The sequence below is a fragment of the Herpailurus yagouaroundi genome, unplaced genomic scaffold (genome assembly GCF_014898765.1).
Source record: "Herpailurus yagouaroundi ecotype Mexico unplaced genomic scaffold, PumYag 181, whole genome shotgun sequence".
NCBI lineage: Eukaryota > Metazoa > Chordata > Mammalia > Carnivora > Felidae > Herpailurus > Herpailurus yagouaroundi.
Genome location: NW_024412412.1, coordinates 35,406,563 through 35,427,878, shown reverse-complemented (window position 1 = coordinate 35,427,878; position 21,316 = coordinate 35,406,563). Strand labels below are relative to the sequence as shown.

The 21,316-nt window shown below is 40.0% G+C and overlaps 1 protein-coding gene across 2 annotated transcripts in view; it reads left to right on the top strand.

Moving 5' to 3' along the window:
• The window catches only part of PIWIL2 (piwi like RNA-mediated gene silencing 2), an 81,402-nt gene extending 68,457 nt beyond the window's left edge, over nucleotides 1–12,945 (top strand). For both annotated transcript variants that reach the window (XM_040490307.1, XM_040490306.1), the window contains exons 21-23: nucleotides 8,414–8,667; nucleotides 9,237–9,344; nucleotides 11,124–12,945. In XM_040490307.1, coding sequence (XP_040346241.1) covers nucleotides 8,414–8,667; nucleotides 9,237–9,344; nucleotides 11,124–11,280 — 519 coding nt within the window. In that variant the 3' untranslated portion in view covers nucleotides 11,281–12,945. The remainder of the gene's footprint in view (nucleotides 1–8,413; nucleotides 8,668–9,236; nucleotides 9,345–11,123) is intronic.
• Nucleotides 12,946–21,316: the final 8,371 nt, after the last annotated feature.

The window sequence follows — 21,316 nt, the reverse complement described above, 5'->3', positions numbered from 1 at the left end:
TTGTTTTGTTTTGTTTTGTTTTGTTTTGTTTTGTTTTGTTTTGTTTTGTTTTGTTTTAGAGAGCACATGAGTGGGGAAAAGGAGCAGAGGGAGAGCGAGAGAATCTTAACTAGGCTCGACTGTCAGTGTGGAGCCTGACATGAGGCTTAACCTCACATCCCTGGGATCGTGACCTAAGCTGAAATCAATAATTGGACACTCAACCAATTGAGCCACCCAGGCGTCCTTCTTGTTGCTTTTACAATTCTCTCTTTAGGGACACCTGGGTGGCTTGGTTGGTTGAGTGTCCGACTTCGGCTCAGGTCATGATCTCACAGTTTGTGGGTTCGAGCCCCGCATCAGGCTCTGTGCTGACAGCTCGGAGCCTGGAGCCTGCTTCAGATTCTGTGTCTCCCTCTCTCTCTGCCCCTCCCCCACTCATCCTCTATCTGTCTCTCTCAAAAATAAAACATTAAAAAAATTTCTTTTAATAAAATAAAATTCTCTTTACCACTGCTTTTTGGCATTTCAATTATTATGTGTCTTGGTGTGGACCTCCTTGGGTTAATTTTGTTGGGGACTCTTGTTTCCTTTTGTGTATGTTCAATAGCTATTTTGTATGAGGTTACTGTGAGGATTACATTTAATATCCTGAAGTTAAAACACTCTAATTTGAATGTATAGTAGTTTAACTTCAGTAACATATAGAAACGTTGCTCCTTTACAGGTCTATCTCTACCTCTTTAGATGTTGATGTCATAAAATTATATACCTTTATATATTTTGTGCCTTCATATATAGACTGATAATCCTTTTAAATTTTTTTTTTTTCAACGTTTATTTATTTTTTGGGACAGAGAGAGACAGAACATGAACGGGGGAAGGGCAGAGAGAGAGGGAGACACAGAACCGGAAACAGGCTCCAGGCTCTGAGCCATCAGCCCAGAGCCTGACGCGGGGCTCGAACTCACGGACCGCGAGATCGTGACCTGGCTGAAGTCGGACGCTTAACCGACTGCGCCACCCAGGCGCCCCAGATAATCCTTTTAAATACATTTGTCTTTAAATTTTGTAAAAAAGACAAGATTTGGAGTTATAAATCAAAGTTAAATAATACTCGGTCTTAGACTAATGCTTTTTTTTTTCTTTAAATTTACTTGAGTCATAAATCATATAGAAAATTTTTAAATGTAGTACAAACCACTGTTACGATAATACAATGATATGTCACCTTTATTGAAATCTTTATTTCTCTCCATGGCTACACATTACTGTCGAGTCATCTTTTATTTCATCCTACAGGACTCCCTTGACCATTTCTTGCATGGCATGTCTCTTGGCAAGAAACTCTCTGAGCTTTTATCTGGGAATGTCTTAATTTCTTTCTTATTTTTGACAAAGAAATAGTTTGCTGGTATAAGTTTTGAGTGGCGGTTTTTCTCTTTTAGCACTTTGAATATATCAACCCACTGCATTCTGGTCTCCAGAGTTTCTGATGGGCAGTCTGCTGATAATCTTTTCTGCGTGCAATGATTTTCTTCTATCTTGTTTTCATGATTTCTTTTATCTTCTGCTTTTGAAAATTTAATTGTGTGTATCAGTGTGGTTCTCTTTGAATTCATATCGCTTGGAGTTCATTGAGCTTGACTGTTTATATTCATGTGTTTGATCAGATTTAGGAAGTTTTCAGCCATTATTTCTTCAGATATCCTCTCTACCCCTTTTCTCTTTTCTTCATGGGAGTCCCAAGATGCAAATATTGGTCTGCTAGATTGTGTCCTCCAAGTCCTTTAGGCACTGTTCTCTTTTCTTCAGTCTTTTTTATTTGTGAACAATAATTTCCATTATACAATCTTCAGTTTGCTGGTTCGTTCTTCTACCTGCTCAGATCTGTATTTGAATCCATCCAGTGAAGTTGCAGTTATGGTACTTTTCAGCTCTGGTAGTTATTTTTGTTTACTTTTTAGGTTTTCTCTGTATTAATACTTCACTTTTTCCAAACGTTGTTTACTTTGTCCACATCCCCTTTGGTTCTTTGAGCATCTTTAAGACCATAGTTTTTTAGTTTTGTTTTTACTATTTTAATGTTTATTTTTGAGAGAGACAGAGACAGTGTGTGAGCAGGGGAGGAGCAGAGAGAGAGGGAGACACAGAATTCAAAGCAGGCTCCAGGCTTTGAGCTGTCAGCACAGAGCCCAATGCAGGTCTCGAACTCACAAATCATGAGATCATGACCTGAGCCAAAGTCAGACACTTAATTGACTGAGCCACCTAGGCACCCCTTTAAGACCATTGTTTTAAGGTCTTTGGTCAGTGTAACTGCCATGAGGTTTTAGTCACTGACATTTCTATTGATTTAATGTTTTCCTTTGGTCCATACTTCCCTGTTTCTTTCTTTGCCCTATGACTTTTGTTGCAAACTAGACATTTGAATCTAATAATGTGGTAACTTTGGAAATCAGATTGGCCCCCTTCTTCAGGCCTTTGCTCTGTTTGTTACTTTTTATTTCTTGGCTGGTGTAGGTTATGATTGTGCTAGAACTTAAGGTCTTTCAGTGTTTTGAGCTTTTATCTGAGCATGCATTGTCACTTTCTGATTTTTGACATTTATGCAGTTGTTTTTGAATGTTCCAGTCTTTAATGTCTGACTTCCAAAAAAGGATAAAGAGAAAAATGAAGGGTCAGGGGAGGATGGCACTTGCCCATTAAATACCCTGGAAGTCACTTCAGCTGGAGAGTTAGATGCAACAAGAATGGCTGCCAGCCTCTTTGTCTGCACTTCTATGATCAGAAGCAGCACTCAGAGAACAGATCCCAGTGTTTGTAGGACAGGGCCCTGCAGTGTGGGTGAGCATAGGTATAGGACAGCTTTTGTACCAAGAGTGGAAATTAACCGCAGTTCACTGTCCACATCTTCCTTGGGAAATTGCAAGCCTTCAACAAACTCCAGAGTTCCAAAATTATTCACATCAGACAGATTCTGCTAGTACATTTGTTATCTAGGTGGGGAGAGAATGTCCTTTTCTTCCTCCTCTGCCATCTCCCCAGAATCCTGTCAGTCTTGTCTGTTCTTGGTAAAATTTCTGCAACCTCAGGCCGCCTCTTCCTGCTACCCACATTCACTCTTGTCATTTGTCTCATGGATGCTTCAGAAATTCACTGCTCCTTTTTGAAGGCTCCTCTCTGTTCAAGTTCATCGAGGCTTTCTTGCTTCCACTGGTCTTTGATAGTCCCATATGTAAGTGTGATTTTTATATTATTTTGATTTTTGTGGTGTTACCATAAGAGTGAAGGGTTTCAGTGTTCTCATTTGACATCCTCAACTGGAAGTGATCTGGTCCTAATACTCATTCTTAATCATCTTTGATTTGTTTTGTAGATGGTTGCCAGAGTAGTTTTCAAATGTATGACTGATAATATAGTGGTCTCTAGTTGTTTTCTTACCCCTTGTCCAGCCACAATCTAGGCCTTTGCTTGTGTTATGCCTGGAAACCTTTTACCCTTCTTTGCTGCCTGAATTATCTGCTGATTCTTTCATTACACCTTTTCCTGAGGCATAATGTTGACTTTTCCCTGCAGACAACAAATGTTATCTTTATTATGTTATTTGTAATTTGTTGCAAACATTTACTTTATGTGTCTGTCTCTCCAGTTCTAATTTGAGTTCCATGAACATTTGGATTGTATCAAAGTAATTTTTTAATTTTGTGAGACTAACACAATTGCTTGTATGTAGTGGCATTAAGTGTTTATTTTATGAACGAATGGAGCCATGCCTAAAAGAACATCTCAAACTTTCAGCAGATATTTATTTTCTACTTGGTCCTTGCCATCGTACTCAGTGCTAGCAATACAAGTCAAACAGGCACAGTCCTGCTTTCAAGGTACTCATTAATTTATTAATTTATTTACTCTTATACTGAAGGGGTTTAATAATACACATTTAACATCTATGTTTCAATATTGTGATTTGTCTTATATCCTGACCCTTGTCTAGACCCTAATCTTAACCATTTATGAAATAAAAGAGTATGGATTAGATGACCTAGAAGAGTTACCATCGTTGACTATTACTAGATTTTTAAGCTCCTTGATAACAGGAATCATCTTTCACTTCTACTGGCAGCTTATATTATAGGGCCAAGTATAGTATCTCACACTGAGTGGTTGCTTAGCAAATTTTAAAGAAAGAGGTGATGTCAGTGAATACTTCAGATGAATTTGATTCTATTTTTCACTCCATTTATCTCGTTATGTTACTTCTCGATGCTTTGGAATATCTGCATTTCCTTAATCTAGTGCCTTCTGAACAACTTTTAAAAATATATGCAGTTGGCTGTTGAACAATGCAAGGGCTAGGAGTACTTACCCCCCATGCAGTCAAAAAACTGTATACCTTTTGACTTCTCAAAAAAGTAACTACTAATAGCCTGCTGTTGACCAGAAGCCTTACCAATAACATAAACAGTAGATGAAACACATACTTTGTATGCTAAAGGCATTATATGCTGCATGCTTACAATAAAATAAGAGAAAAAAATATTAAAATCATACAGAAGAGAAAATGCATTTACAGTAATGTACTATATTGAAAAAATTCACATATAAGTGGACCCACACAGTTCAAACTCATGTTGTTCAAGAGTCAACTGTGTATGGGGCGCCTGGGTGGCGCAGTCGGTTAAGCTTCCGACTTCAGCCAGGTCACGATCTCGCGGTCCGTGAGTTCGAGCCCCGCGTTGGGCTCTGGGCTGATGGCTCGGAGCCTGGAGCCTGTTTCCGATTCTGTGTCTTCCTCTCTCTCTGCCCCTCCCCCGTTCATGCTCTGTCTCTCTCTGTCCCAAAAATAAATAAAAACATTGAAAAAAAAAATTAAAAAAAAAAAAAAGAGTCAACTGTGTATATTTTTTACTTTATCCCCCTTAACAACTCTGACAAGAAGGTAAGGTGGTGGTTTATCTCCATTTTTCAACTGAGGAAACAGTATTCTGAGATCATAGCCAAGGAACAGCAGAATCATACTCAGTCCCAGGTCTCCTGACCCCAGATCCATTGGACTGCCACTCTGTTTCCTTCTCTGAAATGACGGTTTCTTCCTGATCTAAGTACCCCTGGTATCTACCTTTTAACATAGTGTATCAGTAAGGGGTCTTTGAGAAGTCATAGAAATGTGTTAGCTTTAGCAAAGTGAGAATTAATTGGTAAAATCATGGAGAGTCTCAGATGATTGGTGAGAAGGCTTAACATCAAACTGGGAAATGGACAGGAGTCAGGGTAGCTCCTGGAGTTCCAGACGCAGGGACCTAAAGAGACACCACCACAGAGGGACCATACTCCAAGTGATTTTCTTGGAGTATTTTCTTGGAGTATTTTCTTGGAGTATTATCTGCTCGAGATTCAAAGCAAGGAGGCGCATTATGTTGGCATAACTTGGGTCATCTTTATGTCCTTTGATTAGTGCAGTGGTCCTCAGCTGGTGGCAGTTATGTCCTCCCAGTGGGCAATGTCTAGAGGCATTTTTAGTGGGGGGCGATTGCTACTGGCATCTAGTGGGTAGAGGCCAGGAATACTTCTAAACATTGTCAGCCCCCCAAAACAGAATAATCTAGCTCCATAGATCATGAGTGTTGAGATATCCTGGATTAGGGGAAGGCGCCTCAATTAATAGTCCCAGCAGACGTATCCTGTTGGGGGGAGAAGGAAACTAAACGTTCTTACCAAAAATGATAGAATAGATTCTGGACAGCCAAAGACAACACAAAAACAGAAAAGTCATACAAACAAGAGCAATAATTACAGTTTGGGACTGTGAGGTGAATTACACATTTGTAAATGTAATACTTGAGGTGTCTCAAAAAAAGGCACATTTATAAAAATATTTGAAATTCTGAGCTTTAACTTCAGCAAGATTCTAGGGGATTATTTTTAAAAAAGATTCTTTGAGGGGCGTCTAGTTGGCTCAAGTCTTTTGAGGTTCTGACTCTTGATTTCAGCTCAGGTCATGATCTCACGGTTCATGGGATCGAGCCCTGCATTGGGCTCCGTGCTGACAGCCTAGAGCCTGCTTGGAATTCTCTCTCTCCTTCTCTCTGTCCCCTTGCTACTTGCATATGCACACTCTTTCTCTCTCTCTTTCTTTCTCTCAAAATACGTAATAAAATAAACATTTTTTTAAAAAGGGTTCTTTGGTGGGGCACCTGGGTGGCTCAGTCGGTTAAGCGGCCGACTTCGGCTCAGGTCACGATCTCACGGTCCATGAGTTCGAGCCCCGCGTCGGGCTCTGTGCTGATGGCTCAGAGCCTGGAGCCTGTTCCAGATTCTGTGTCTCCCTCTCTCTGACCCTCCCCTGTTCATGCTTTGTCTCTCACTGTCTCAAAAATAAATAAACGTTAAAAAAAATTTTTTTTTTTTTTTAAATAAAAAAAAATAAAAAGGGTTCTTTGGGGCACCTGGGTGGCTCAGTCAATTAAGTGTCTGACTCTTGATTTCAGTTCAGGTCATGATCTTGGTTGTGAGATCATGCCGTGTGTCCAGCTCTGCGCTGTAAGCGCAGATTTTTGGGATACTCTTTCTCCCTTTTTCTGACTCTTCCCCACTTTTTCTCTCTCTCAAAAATAAACATTTAAAAAATTTTTGTTTAATGTTTATTTATTTTTGAGAGAGAGCATGAGCAGGGGAGGGCCAGAGGGAGATGGAGACACAAAATCTGAAGCTGTCAGCACAGAGCCTGACACGGGGCTGGAACCCACTAGCTGTGAGATCATGACCTGAACCAAAGTTGGACACTTAACAACCGAGCCGCCCAGGTGCCCCAAATAACCATTTTTTTAAAAAAAAAAAAAAAGGATGCTTGGGGCGCCTGGGTGGCGCAGTCGGTTAAGCGTCCGACTTCAGCCAGGTCATGATCTCGCGGTCCGTGAGTTTGAGCCCCGCGTCAGGCTCTGGGCTGATGGCTCAGAGCCTGGAGCCTGTTTCCGATTCTGTGTCTCCCTCTCTCTCTGCCCCTCCCCCATTCATGCTCTGTCTCTCTCTGTCCGAAAAATAAATAAAAAACGTTGAAAAAAAAAATTAAAAAAAGGATGCTTGGGGTGCCTGGGTGTTTCAGTAGGTTAAGCATCCAACTTTGGCTCGGTCATGATCTCATGGTTTGTGAGTTTGAGCCCTACGTCAGGCTTTCTACTGTCAACACAGAGTCCACTTTGGATCCTTTGTCCCCCTCTTTCTTTGCCCCTCTCCCACTCAACGCTCTTTCTTCCTCTCTCTCTCTCTGTCTCTCAAAAATAAATAGAACATTTAAAAAAAATAGGATTCTTTGAATTGAAACTTAAAAAGAATAAATGTATAAAGAATGTATAGTGTATATATATTTAATTCAGTAATAATTTAGGTTTCTGAGGGGAATTGTGAATAACCTATACGACTTGATTAGAATCAAACTACCACTTACGGACTGTGGACTAAACTAAAGCACTTTTCAGGGAACTTCTAGTTTAAAGTTAGAACAGCTTAGGGGCACCTAGGTGGTTCACTCGGTTAAGCATCTGACTCTTGATTTCAGCTCAGATCATGATTTCATGGTTGTGAAACAGAATCATGTGTCAGGCTCAGGGCTGGGTGTGGAGCCTACTTAAGATTCTCTCTCCCCCTCTCCCTCTGCACTTCCCCTGCCTGTGTACATGAGCATTCTCTCTCTCTCTCTCTCTCTCTCTCTCTCTCTCTCTCTCCCGAAAAAAAGGAACAGCTTATTCTCTTGAACTATTGAAATCAAACACAGCTAGAACATAATTATATTCTCTAAATGGGAAAAGCATTATTCTTCAAACTGATTGAATCCAGCATCCAAATTTGATTTGGATCCATGGATAATTTACCATAACTGTATGCTAATTTTAATTATTTAGTAAAAATGTTTCACATTATACCTGATTGTAGGATAATATTTTGTAAGGGATCCTTTCACTTGTTAGCAACTTTAGATGTTGCTTGTACATAAAAATGTGAAGAAGATGGATCTGTGGGTTGTGCAGTCCTATGTTAGAATTTCTCTAACACTTACCTTGTTCTTTGTCTAAATGGTAATTCATGTGAAATACAAGTCAAAGGAAGGTTGATTCATCCCATAATTTTCCTACCATTTCTTTCAACTTTGTTCATATTTTTTGAGTATGGGCCTTATGTATGAGACTCATCACTGGCTTATTTTACTTTCATAGTTTATAACACTTTTGCTGTACCAGGTCTGTTTTACTACCCTGAGGAAGTCTAGAAATGACTAGAAGCTTTTCTTCCCTTCCCTTCTGACATGGTGGCTTTGGGCCCAGCTGTCAGAGGGACCTACTGCCAGATTGCCAAGCTGTGTGCTGAGTGAGCTTCATACTGCCTGCGGTCATCAACCCCAGACTCCATAGTTCACCTCAGGAGGATGTCGTTTCAGGTGAACCACTGTCTCCCAGAGAAGATTGTGGTATACCGTGACGGAGTGTCTGATGGCCAACTAAAGACAGTTGCCAACTATGAGATTCCTCAGCTACAGAAGTGTTTTGAAGCTTTTGAGAATTATCAGCCCAAGATGGTAGTATTTGTAGTTCAGAAGAAAATCAGTACCAATTTGTACCTGGCTGCTACCGAGCACTTTGTGACTCCCTCCCCTGGGACTGTGGTAGATCATACCATAACAAGCTGTGAGTGGTAAGTGGGGAAAACATTATATTTCAGCAAGAATAGGTTGGAGGGGTTATTTGTTCCTTGGGTATTGGAATGGGAAGGTTGACTAGAGAGATGTGGAATGGAATCCTCAGAGATTTTATGGTCATAAAATATTTTCAAAACAACTGAAGAACAAACCAACAATAAATCTTTTACCTCAAGTATAAAATATTGAACGCACATTCTTTTCCTAAGATTATGTATACTTTTAACTTCCTGCACACAGATTTGGTAGTTTCTGCTACCGATCCCTTTTTTTTTTTTCTTAACAATTTTAAGTAATTTTACACTCAATGTGGGACTCAAACTTACAACTCTGAGATGAAGAGTCACACACTATTAACTGAGCCAATCAGGTACCCCTCTAATACCATATACTGTTGAGTCCAGATTCCTGAGCTATAATATGGTTTGGTCTGTGTGTATCCTTGATCCAGTCATTTGACCTCTCTGAGCCTTAGGTGAAGGAGGCAAAATGATCACCAAGATCTTTTTCAGCTCTCTTTGGCCAAATCTGACCATATCATTCCTTTGTACGTTTTCCTTCCTAGGGTGGACTTCTACCTTCTTGCCCATCACGTACGGCAGGGTTGTGGCATTCCTACCCATTATGTCTGTGTTCTCAACACTGCAAACCTGAGTCCTGATCACATGCAGAGGTGAGCTGACCAATAACTTACTCTTTCTCATAATTAATCATGGCCAACTAGCTAAGATGGGGTCACTGCCACCTGACTGGAATATTTACCCTTTAATTTTTTTCATGTCTTTCATAATGGTATTTTTTTTGAAGAGTGATTGGTAATTCCTGTGCACTTTAAAATTACTTGAAGAGGGGCGCCTGGGTGGCGCAGTCGGTTAAGCATCCGACTTCAGCCAGGTCACGATCTCGCGGTCTGTGAGTTCGAGCCCCGCATCAGGCTCTGGGCTGATGGCTCGGAGCCTGAGCCTGTTTCCAATTCTGTGTCTCCCTCTCTCTCTGCCCCTCCCCCGTTCATGCTCTGTTTCTCTCTGTCCCAAAAATAAAATAAACGTTGAAAAAAAATAAATAAATAAAATTACTTGAAAAGCTTAAAACAAAACATTGGTAAAGCTGATGCCCAGGCTTTACCCCAAGCATTCTTAGGCATTCGTATTTTAAGAACTGCTCTGGGGGCGCCTGGGTGGCTCAGTCGGTTAAGTGGCCAACTTCGGCTCAGGTCATGATCTCGCGGTCCGTAAGTTCGAGCCCTGCATCAGGCTCTGTGCTGACAGCTCAGAGCCTGGAGCCTGTTTCAGATTCTGTGTCTCCCTCTCTCTGACCCTCCCCCGTTCATGCTCTGTCTCTCTCTGTCTCAAAAATAAATAAACGTTAAAAAAAAAAAAAAAAAACTGCCCTGGGGGTGCTTGGGTGGCTCAGCTGGTTAAGAGTCTGAATTTTGATTTCTGCTTAGGTCATGATCTCATAGTTCATGAAATCAAGCCCCACATCCGCTCTGTGCTGACAGCAGGGAGGCTGCTTGGGATTCTCTCTCTTTGGCCCTCCTTTGCTCACTTGCATGTGCTTGCACACATTCTTTCTCTCTCTCTCAAAATAGATAAACATTTTTAAAATTTTGTTTATTTTACTTAAAACAATTTTTCAATTTTTTAATGTTTATTTTTAAGAGAGAGAGAGACAGAGTGTAGGGGCGGGGGGAGGAAGAGAGAGAGAGGGAGACACAGAATCCAAAGCAGGCTGTAGGCTCTGAGCTGTCAGCACAGAGCCCAATGTGGAGCTCAAACCCACGAGTTGTGAGATCATGGCCTGAGCTGAAGTCAGATGCTCCACTGACTGAGCCATCCAGGTGCCCCTTATTTATTTATTTTTGAGAAAGAGAAAGTATGAGCTGGGGAGAGGCAGAGAGAGGAGAGAGAGAGCATCCCAAGCAGGCTTGCACTGTCAGAGCAGAGCCTGACACGGGGCTCAAACCCATGAATCGAAGTCAGAAGCTCAACCAACTGAGCCACCCAAGTGCCCCAAACATTTTTTTAAAAAATAATTCTTTTAAGAAAAGAAACTACTCTAGATAATTACAACACACAGCCAGTTTTAAGACCCAATGTCATCGGGCTCAGATTATTTCAGTATTTTGCTGGGGTACTTAACGCATTCTTCAGCCTATTCTTGAGGCAAAAAAAAAAAAAAAAAAAAAAAATCCTGTTGTTTTCCTTGTTTCAGTCTAAAAATGAGGGTACCTAAAGTGAGGGAATTTACCCATGTCCTCTTACTTACAAATAGAAATGAAATGAAATAATTCCACTTAAAAGTAATGATTCCCAAAAGTTGCATCATGTATTTCTTAGTTCCCCAGTTTTCTGGAAAGCATGCTGTGTGTCATACACCCATTAGTACCTAATCATGTCCCAAAATTAAAGGTGGAGAGTGATTTGGATCCTATTTTCTTCTTGGCCTACAGGTTGACTTTCAAGCTGTGCCACATGTACTGGAACTGGCCTGGCACCATCAGAGTCCCAGCTCCCTGCAAGTATGCCCACAAGCTAGCTTTTCTGTCAGGACAGATCTTGCATCATGAACCAGCCATCCAGCTGTGCGAAAACCTGTTCTTCCTGTGACTGGGCAGCCAGGATATGGGTGCTTAGGGAGATTAGACTTCTGAACTCAGCTGCAACTCAGGCAGGATCAAGAGGGACCCAAGGGGTTTTTGTGTTGGTGGTGGGTTGTTGTGTGTGTTTGTGTGTGTGTTTTTTTTTTACCAACCTGGTAGAATAAGATTTCTTTTTTCTTTTTTTTCTGTTTTATACCTGATATCACCAAGAAGTAAGTTCCATTTCTAAATATCAGCTGGAAATTTCCTTGTTGCCTTTGTAGAGCAAGTGGTGGCAGTACAGGTCCTGTATATATGGAGGGGGTGAATACAAGGGAACTTCTAAAAGCCCCCATAGCCAACATGAGCTGTGGAAACCTGCAGAAACAGCAGTTACACCTTGTAAGTTATGCTTACTAAGCACTCCCTATTTCTGTGCCAGAGGTGATAATGAATGAAGTCATTCCAAGTTTCTTGAAGTAGAGAGTTACTTTATTTGGGCAACTGAGAAAGGTAGTAAAAACACCTGTGAGGCAAAGTTTTTCTAGATATTGTGATTGCTAGTAAGTGTGAAAGGCACGTAGTAAAACCAGCTGGTGGCATAGTCAAGTCCTACTGACCTAATCTTGTCTGGGAATTGAGTTTATGACACCTGTGCCTTGAGTTGGCTTTGAAGCTTTGAAAGGGGCATTTAGCCATTCCTTGGCCTCCTGAGAAAGGCCAGATGAAGTTTTTTTCTGTATATTTTAGTTGCTTTACAGTGTACCATGTTGATTTCTTCCTACACCACCTACCCCGCCCACCCCACCCCCCCACACATTGGCTCTTTGTTATTGATCTTTAATAAAGTTTCAGCTTTTAAATTAAGAATCAGAACACGGTGAAATTCAACAGCTAGGAAGATTCATGATGGAGTGAGTCTTTCTTAAACCTTTTTCCTGGGTGTGTGGCCTTCTTTTCGTTGATGTGTTTGTAAATGGAATCACTCATTTCCCTTGCTCAATAACCTATTCCTGGCTGTTGGCTCATATTGTTAGGAATTTTTCTGAATCCAGCTTAAGATTTCCAAAAGTCAGCTTTGGAAAACATGACACTCCTGCCAGAGTCCAGACATTTCAGCTTAGAAAATTGTCAATATGTCTGTGGGGTTTTTTTGTGTTTATTTTTCCCTGTTTTAAAATCCTCTGACCCCTTCAGGGTTAATTCAGTTTTAACTTGCTTTAACTGGTTTTAAATGCCAATTTTATTTACCCATTTCAAATTTGTATTTATTTATTTATTTTTTGGAGTGATGGCAGGGAGGGGACAAAGCAGAAACTCCCATTTTATATAATAGTGTCTGAGAAGAGAAACTTTAGCTTAAAACTCCTTAGAAGAATAAAAGCAAGCAAGTTTTCAGTTTGTTGCAGCCCCACAGAGGTTGAGGAACTTTGAATGAGTGTTGCTAGTCCTGAAGTGCACTCCTAGTTTCATTTAGAGTGTGGGACATAGGGCAAGGCTAAACTCTGGAATTTAAAACCCACTGAATCAAACAAATTGGACCACTGGTCTCCGTCTCAACAGATCAGCTTTCTGATTCTCTGTGGAAGCATTTTGAATTTCTCTTTTGAAGTTGGATTTCCTAATACTCATTTTCTCTTATATAATCAGAAAAGACAAATGCTTGAATATAATACAAAATTTCTTCACTTTTATTCCTGTTCTCTTGCTTTTTTTTTTTTTCAGTCTTAGTGTGCAATGATTGGGCTGTGGGGTGGGAAATAAATAAAAACAAATTTGTATAAACATGTAGTTGTATTTGAAATAGTGCTGTTGATATATTGATATAGTTCTTTTCCTTTGTAGAGCTGTATAGCATTTGTTAGAATTACTGATTTATTACTCAGCAAGCAAGGTGCAGCTTCAGTAATATTAGGTAATTTCACTGTGATCTGGTAGTAAGATTTCTTGGAAAATAAGACTAATAGTCTTACTTCTGGGACAATTGAGGGGTGTGTGTGTATGTGTTGTTTTTCAAATCTGTTTTCCCATCAGACAGTTTCTATTAGCCTATGTGAAAGCTCCAAGAGTGGCCTCTTCTCTCCCCTTATTCTAATGCTTGCCCTTCTTTCCATATACTTTACAGTGTGTCTATACCCCCTTAAAAATACCTTCCCAAAGCACCCTGGTTGCTTGCTTCACTACTACATCTCTTTCAGTTTATTTAGAAACTCCATTCTGAAATGGTGCAGTGCTTCTTGAACTCATTCTCAAGAGAACCAATTTTTTAAAAAGTAGGCTCTTTGCCCAACATGGGACTTGAACTCATGACCCCAGATCAAAAGTCACATGCTCTACGGACTGAACCATCTAGCCACCCCTAGACAGAACCTAATTTCTGTACAATGTTATAGGGCCCTTTTCATTGGGCAACATTTTGTTGAATGGTGTGAAAAAGGAAGAAGTTTTTTAAATGACTGTCTCTCTACATTGAAAACAAAATTTGTGCCTGAAATTTCTCAGTGATTTGAGAGTATTGGAGAAGACCCTACTTTCACTTTGTGGCTCCATACCTAACTTTATCTGAGTTTCTTAGTTTTCCTGTCTGGATTTATTTTGTTTTTTTTTAAAAATGAGGAAAATCAAGAGAATGAGAAAATGACCCATAAACTAGGAGAAAGTATTTGCCAAAAATATTGGTAAAAGACTTATCCAAAATATACAAAGAACTCTTAATAGGAAGAAAACAAACAGCCAGATTAAAAATTGGGCAAAAGACATGACCAGACTTCTCATTAAAGATATCTACTTGGGGGGCGCCTGGGTGGCGCAGTCGGTTAAGCGTCCGACTTCAGCCAGGTCACGATCTCGCGGTCGTGAGTTCGAGCCCTGCGTCGGGCTCTGGGCTAATGGCTCAGAGCCTGGAGCCTGTTTCCGATTCCTTGTCTCCCTCTCTCTCTGCCCCTCGCCCGTTCATGCTCTGTCTCTCTCTGTCCCAAAAATAAACGTTGAAAAAAAAATTAAAATAAATAAATAAATAAATAAATAAATAAATAAATGTTAAACAAAACTAAAAAATAAATGGACACTATATGATCATAAAGGGAACAATCTATCATGAAGATATAAAAATTGTAAATATACACCCAAGGTGGGAGCACCCAAATACATAAAGTAACTGATAACAAACGTAAAGAAAGTAATTGATAGTAATATAATGGTAGCAGGGGACTTTAATACCCCACTTAGATCAATGGATAGATCACCCAAACAGAAAGTCAAGAAGGGAACGGTGGCTTTGAATGACACATTGGACCAGGTGGACCTAACAGCTATATTCAGAACATTCCAGCAGAATAACACATTCTTTTCAAGTGCACATGGAACATTATCCAGAACAGATTACATGGTAGGCCACAAAACAAGTCTTAACAAATTAGAGAAGATGAAGTCCTGCCGTGCATCTTTTCTGACCATGGTCTGAAATTAGCAATCAACCACAAGAAAAAAATCTGGAAAAGACACAAATACATGGAGGTAAATAACATGCTACTAAACAATGAATTGGTCAAAGAAGAAATCAATGAGAAAATTAAAAAATTCACGGAGAGACAAATGAAAACACAGCAACACAAAATCTTTGGGATGCAGCAAAAGGTGTTCTAAGAGAGAAGATTATAGCAATATAGGCCAACCTCAAGAAACAAAAATTCAAATTAACAACTGAACTTCACACCTAAAGGACTAGAAAACAAAACCGAAAACCAGTAGAAGGAAGGAAATAATAAAGATTAGAGCAAAAATAAATGAAATAGAAACTAAAAAAAAAAAAAATCAATGAATTCAGGATCTTTCTCTGAAAAGACAAAATTGATAACCCTTTAGCCAGACTCCTCAAAAACTAAACCTACTCTTACTATATTCTCTGGCAGTCAGTCACACTCCTTGGTATTTGCTATTTGCTCAAATGTGTTGAAAACTTATGTCCACACAAAAACCTGCATGCAGATGTTTATAGCAGCTCTATTCGTGAACTGCCAAAACTTGGAAGCAACCAAGATGTCCTTCAGTGGGTGAAAGGATAAATAAAATGTGGTACATCCAGATAATGGAATATTATTCAGCAGAAAAAAAAATCATGCCACAAAAAGACATGGAAGAAACCTAAATGTTTATTACTAACTGAAAAGCCAATCTGAAAAGGTATATGCTGTGTGATTCCAAATATTCTGGTGAAGGGAAAAACCATGGAGACAGTGAAAAGATCAGGGTTGCGGAGAGAGAGGGATGAACAGGCAGAGCACAGAAGGTTTTTAGGGCAAGGACATTTCTGTATGATATTGTAATGATGGATAGATGTCATTATATATTCATCCAAACCTGTAGAATGTGAAACATTAAGCATCAACCCTGATATAAGTTATGGACTTTGGGTGATTATGATGTGTCAATGTAGGTTCATCAGTTGTGACACATGGGTCATTCTGGTAGGGGATATTGGTAGTGGGGGAAGCTGTGTGTACATGGGAAATCTCTACTTTCCACTCAGTTTGTGTGAACCTTAAATTGCTCTAAAAAATAATTTTTTTTTTTTTTATGTGAGTAAACTAGGGAGACCTCTGGCAACATGGCAGACTGAACTGACCATACTGACAAATGTTGGCCAAAATAGAAAAAAAGATTTTTTCCTTTGGTTAGGTAGCTGAATTTGGGGGAAAATGGAATGGGGAATGGGAAAGGAAAAAGGAAAGAAAATAATCAAGGTACAAGCAAGAAAGGGAAGCCAGAATGGTAATAGCTGATTCCAACACAGCTCCCAGGGATACAGACAAAAATGCAGGAGCAGGAGCCCCCAGGATTCTTGTTCCAGTTAAGGATAGAAGATACGGTCTCACACCATATGAGGTACAGGATCCCAGGACTGAAAGCTCTTGGATGAAGAGAGCTGGAATCTAGAAGGGGAGTCAAGGGTCCCTGCCAACCATCAGCAGCAAGGAACTCCGGGGTAAAAAGGCATTCGTGAGAGATCTCAAAGCTTGGGCCACATGTAGGTATGTGCAGGCTGAATTTATATTAGGAGCATGTGGAAGGATCACAAGCTGAAAAATTACCACGAAGATTGGCTCAGACTGGTGAGAGACGCTGAGCCCTGCGGAAACAAGTGCAAAGTCAATTGAATTGCAGCCCAAAGAGGTATAAATGGGAACTATGCAAGAAAAGTGACCGGAGGAGGAAAAAAAGAAAATGAGAAAGTTGATGTTTGTCTGATAGGAGCTCTTGCAGCTTAGAGAATGAGTGACACAATATGAAAAGGTAGGATTTTCCAGAATTCAAGACAAATATCAATCCTCTACTTGGAGAAACTGAGGATAAAGAAAAGCACATTCACTTCTAGATGTACTGTACTGAAACTATAGAACCCTAAAGACAGAATCTTAGCAACAGTTAAGAGGTGAAAGACATTGCTTATGAAGTTCATCAAACTAGCAGCAGACTGTCATCATTCAACAATAGATGCTTAACACAAAAGGAATAATAAAAATGCAGCATCAACTTAGAATTCTTTTCCCAGCTAAACATTCATGCAAGGGACAGGGCAAAAACAATGATATTTTCTAATAAAGATCAGAGCAGAAATTAATGAAAGAATAGAAAAACGAGAGAAAATCAACAAAATCAATTTTGAAAATATTTAAAAAGTGGGCAAACCTCTAGCTAGTTTGGCAAAGAAAGAAAAGACTCAAATTACTAAAATCAGGAATGAAAGATAGGGGATTACTAACCTGACAGAAATAAAAAGGATTATAAGGGAATACTATGAACAATTGTATGCCAACAAACTAAGTTATCTTAGACGAAATGGGAAAATTCCTATAGTTGTTACTTAATCAAGTGTTATTTTTACCATTTGGCTTTTTTTTTTTTTTTTTTTGTCTGCTGAAAGCATTAGATGAGAACAGAAATGACTGAGGCTGAAAGGATTCTAGCTCTTTTGGCTGACAGAGTGTGGAGTGCTGGTGCTCTGACATGATTTTGGGTAAACCAGAAACTTACATTTCCTCTGATCCTCTTAAATTCATTAAAACATGCAAAAACATGAAAAACTTGGAACGCCTGAGTGGCTCAGTCGGTTGAATGTCCAGCTTCAGCTCAGGTCACGATCTCACGCTCCGTGAGTTGGAGCCCTGTGAGTTGAAGCCCCGCGTGGGACTCTGTGCTGACAGCTCAGAGCCTGCAACCTCCTTTGGTTTCTGTGTCTCCATCTGCCTCTGCCCCACCGCCAATCGTTCTCTCCCTCTCTGTCTCTTTCCCCCCTCCTCTCTCTCTCCTTCCCTCAAAAGTAAATAAACATTTAAAAAAAAAAATTTTTTTTTTTAATTAACATGGAAAACTCATTTTTCCCCTTGAAACTATCTTACCTGGTCATTGGTTTCTCTCTCCAGTCTCTTTCAACTGTTCTGAGAGCTGAGGAGTAGAAAGGGGATCTTTGGCCCACCCTACTGATCAAGTTGCCTACCTTGTCAACAGAAACCACAGAGCGAATTTTTGTTTTCTGAGTCCCCATCCCATTTTATACACGCTCATAGCTGGGGTTTTATTTCTCTGGCTTCTTCCCCAAGGCTGTTTCATTGGCTTCAGCTATGGGTAATCTGCATATCTTTTGGCTGGTAGCTGTGATACCTTGTCAAAAAGGAAATAGTCAAGAAAATGTCAGGTTTTTGTGCTTAGTTCCCTTAAATATCATCCAACTTCAAACTTTTAGTGAGCTGGCCTATTCATTCATCCATCAAATGCTGAGAATTTCTTACATGCAAGATGTTATGTTAGGAAATGCAGAAATCTTTGATAGTCCAGACAGTTTAAGGTCAAATTAAGTTAGAAATAAAACTGAAATAAGGGGGAAATGCAAGTACCATAAACTATAAAATGTGGTGGGTTTTTTTGTTTTTTTAAAATAGGCTCCATACCCAATGTGAGGCTTAAACTCACAACCCTGAGATTAAGAAGTTGCATGTTCTACAGACTGAGCCAGCCAGGCCTGAACCATATAAAATATTTTAATTCTATGCATCATAACCCAATCTTGGGTCCTGAAATCAATTTAGTGGGCTTGTTATCACTAAAAAAAAATTGAAGCAGGGGCACCTGGGTGGCTCAGTTGGTTAAATGTCTAACTCTTGATTTCAGCTCAGGTCATGGTCTCAGGGTTCATGGGTTCAAGCCCTGAGTCTGGCTCTTCGCTGACAGTGTGGAGCCTGCTTGGGATTCTCTCTCTCTCCCTCTCTCTCTGCCCCTCCTCTGCTTGCACACACACATGTGCACACACACTCACTCTTTCTCTCTCTCTAAATAAACTTGAAATTGAAGTAAAATATAAAATATCAGTACATTGCATGTACAGTGAAACCTTAGATTGCAGGTAATTCTGTGAGTGTTCTGCAAGATGAGCAAACATTTCTAATAAATTTTAACTTGATAAAAAGTAATGTCTTGCAATATGAGCAGTATGTGATGCCAAATGTCACATGATCACAACTGAGCCAATGGTTCTTCTCTGTCTCTTGCTGCGGAATTGTGGGTGATTGTCTTCCATGCTCTGATGCTGTCTCAGGCTGCAGTGTTTGGCAGAAATCAGTGAGTTTTCAGAACATTGGAAGGTGCCCACAACTGGCACTAGTGTATCTTTGTCACTTCAGAGTACCTATGGACAGTCCTTTGCTTTTCCATACAAGAGTAAGCTTAAGAATGCTTGGCTTCATTCTAGGTCAGGCTGCCTGCAGATACAGACCCTTTCCTCTGCTGCCTTATTGCCAGTTATATTAAATATAGGATATGACAAGAGTTTATTAATACTGTACTGTAGTCAACATCCGTGCAAGGGTATACAATGGCCCCCGTGCAGAAAAATGTTGAAAAGAAAGGCAGTAAGAGGAAGGAGATGATTATGGTGGAAGTAGGAAATCACTGAGAAGTACGAAGGAAGTTGGTGAGTGGCCAAAATTGCAAGATTTTGTAAGAAGTCTACATCTGCATTTCTTCTTCAGAGGAGGAGGGGGAAAAGGTGGAAGAATCACTCACTTCAAATGATATTAGGGAGGTGTGTAAAATGTGGGAAACTGCAAAATTTTGTAGAAAAACACCACCTGAATAAGTCTGTAGCAGTGTGAGTGATGAAACTGTTTAACGACAACGCAATGTCACATTTCCATGAAATCCTCAAAAGGAGGCAAAAGCAAGTGTCATTGGATAAGTGCCTTGTTAAAGTTGCTTGAAAAGAAGATTCCATTGAGCCAATAGATAGCAGTGATTCAGTTAGTGATAGTGAAAGTTGTCCTACACAATAACCCTCACATTAGCCACAAAGGTTTTCAAGGTAAGTGTGGGTTAATTTGTTTATTTTTCTTTACATTTTGTATTTTCTTTATTATTTTGTATTATATTATTGTAATCATTTTTATGTGAATATTTTTGAGTTGTGGAACAAATCATCTGAGTTTCCATTATTTCTTGTGGGGAAATTCACTTTGATATACAAGTGCTTTGGATTACAAGCATGTTTCCGGAATTTGTGAGCGAATTATGCTCACAAACCAAGGTATTATTGTATTAGGGAAATTCTGGAAAACATTTGTTTGCTATAATGTTATTTATACTGGAGTTGCCGTGTAAAATATTTTTTAATGTGGGTTACAGTCAAAAGAGTTTGAAAGGATAGGTCAAATGTGCCACAGAAGAATCAAGAAGCTTTCTGAAGCGAAGTAGCTTTGAAAAGTTAGAATTTTAATGAGTGGAAATGTGGCTTATAAGAGGAAAAAGGCATATTATGCAGAAAGAAATATAGAATTGTGGGCCCAAGCATGGCACCAGGCATAAAAAATTGAGTACTACTCAGCAACAAGGAGAGACTTATGGTTCACCTGAAGAATTTTGTGTGGGGCTGGATGTGAAGAGTTAAAACCCTTTGATTTTAAGCTATGTTAATAATTAATTGTATTCCCCTAATGGATTACCGATAGCTTATCAGTTTTGGTGGACTTTGGCAACTCTACCCTTCAGTCTGGTTGCAAACAAGTGAAATGCTGTCGTAGGCCCTGTGGTGGGGTGTCTTGTCCTGCCTCCTCCTGTCTGACAGGAGCCTTCTTGCCTTGTTTCCCTGTGTGTAGTGCTGACACCTTGCCTGGAAAAGCCATGGGATTATTTTTGGACCTCAGGTTTAAGAAAAGATTAACACCCCTGTGTAATATGCATTTATAGCCTTAAAAACTTTTCAGAGCTGTATGTGTTAGAAGCATTCTTGTTTGATTTAATCTCTGGCTCAGCTGCTCATTCCCTTTCCAGTACTTTAAGAAAAGGAAGGAATGGTATAGACTGGACCATTTCTGACAGCCCATTGGAGATTGGATTAAGTCCCAATGGGTGACATAATGTCTGAAAAATACTCTGAGTTTAACCAAGAAGGACAAATATAAAGGGTTATTACAAAGATGAAGGGGCTCTGAGGGAAATTCTGCAAGAGATACCATTACTTTGAAATCACTTGGAAAATGAGAGGACTATCACCCCACCCCTTACCCAACTGGAGCACCGACTGTAATTGCAGGATGAGAATAATTCAATTTTAGAACAACCAGGGCCGGGCTAGTCTCTTCACGAGTGGCATAAACAATCTGGCCTCTTCTGGCTTTGTTTCAAGGCTTTCTTTTTCCCTCTTTACCCAGTCCTTAGGAACAAGCTGCCACTGAACTCTGGATTCTCCCTGCTACATGCTCCAGGGATTGTCTGCACTGCCAGCATGAGGGTTCTTCTCTCCAGAATTTGCAGCATGGGATACGGGGCCCCTTCCCTGTGCAAATTCACAGAAACACTAAGTGCCAGCTAGGCACCAGACATTGAGCTACAACTGGTACCTGGATACCAACTGGCTACAGTTCTGCTAGAAGACCTTTCCTGTGGGTCCCCTAGACCCAGGTGGCAGCTGGCTTAGCTGTAGAGGAAATAATCCTGATGTCCACCAGAATAGAACAATGGGCGTTTAATGGGTGGCTTATTTTCTCAAGAAATTTCCATTTCCGAGGCTTGATATC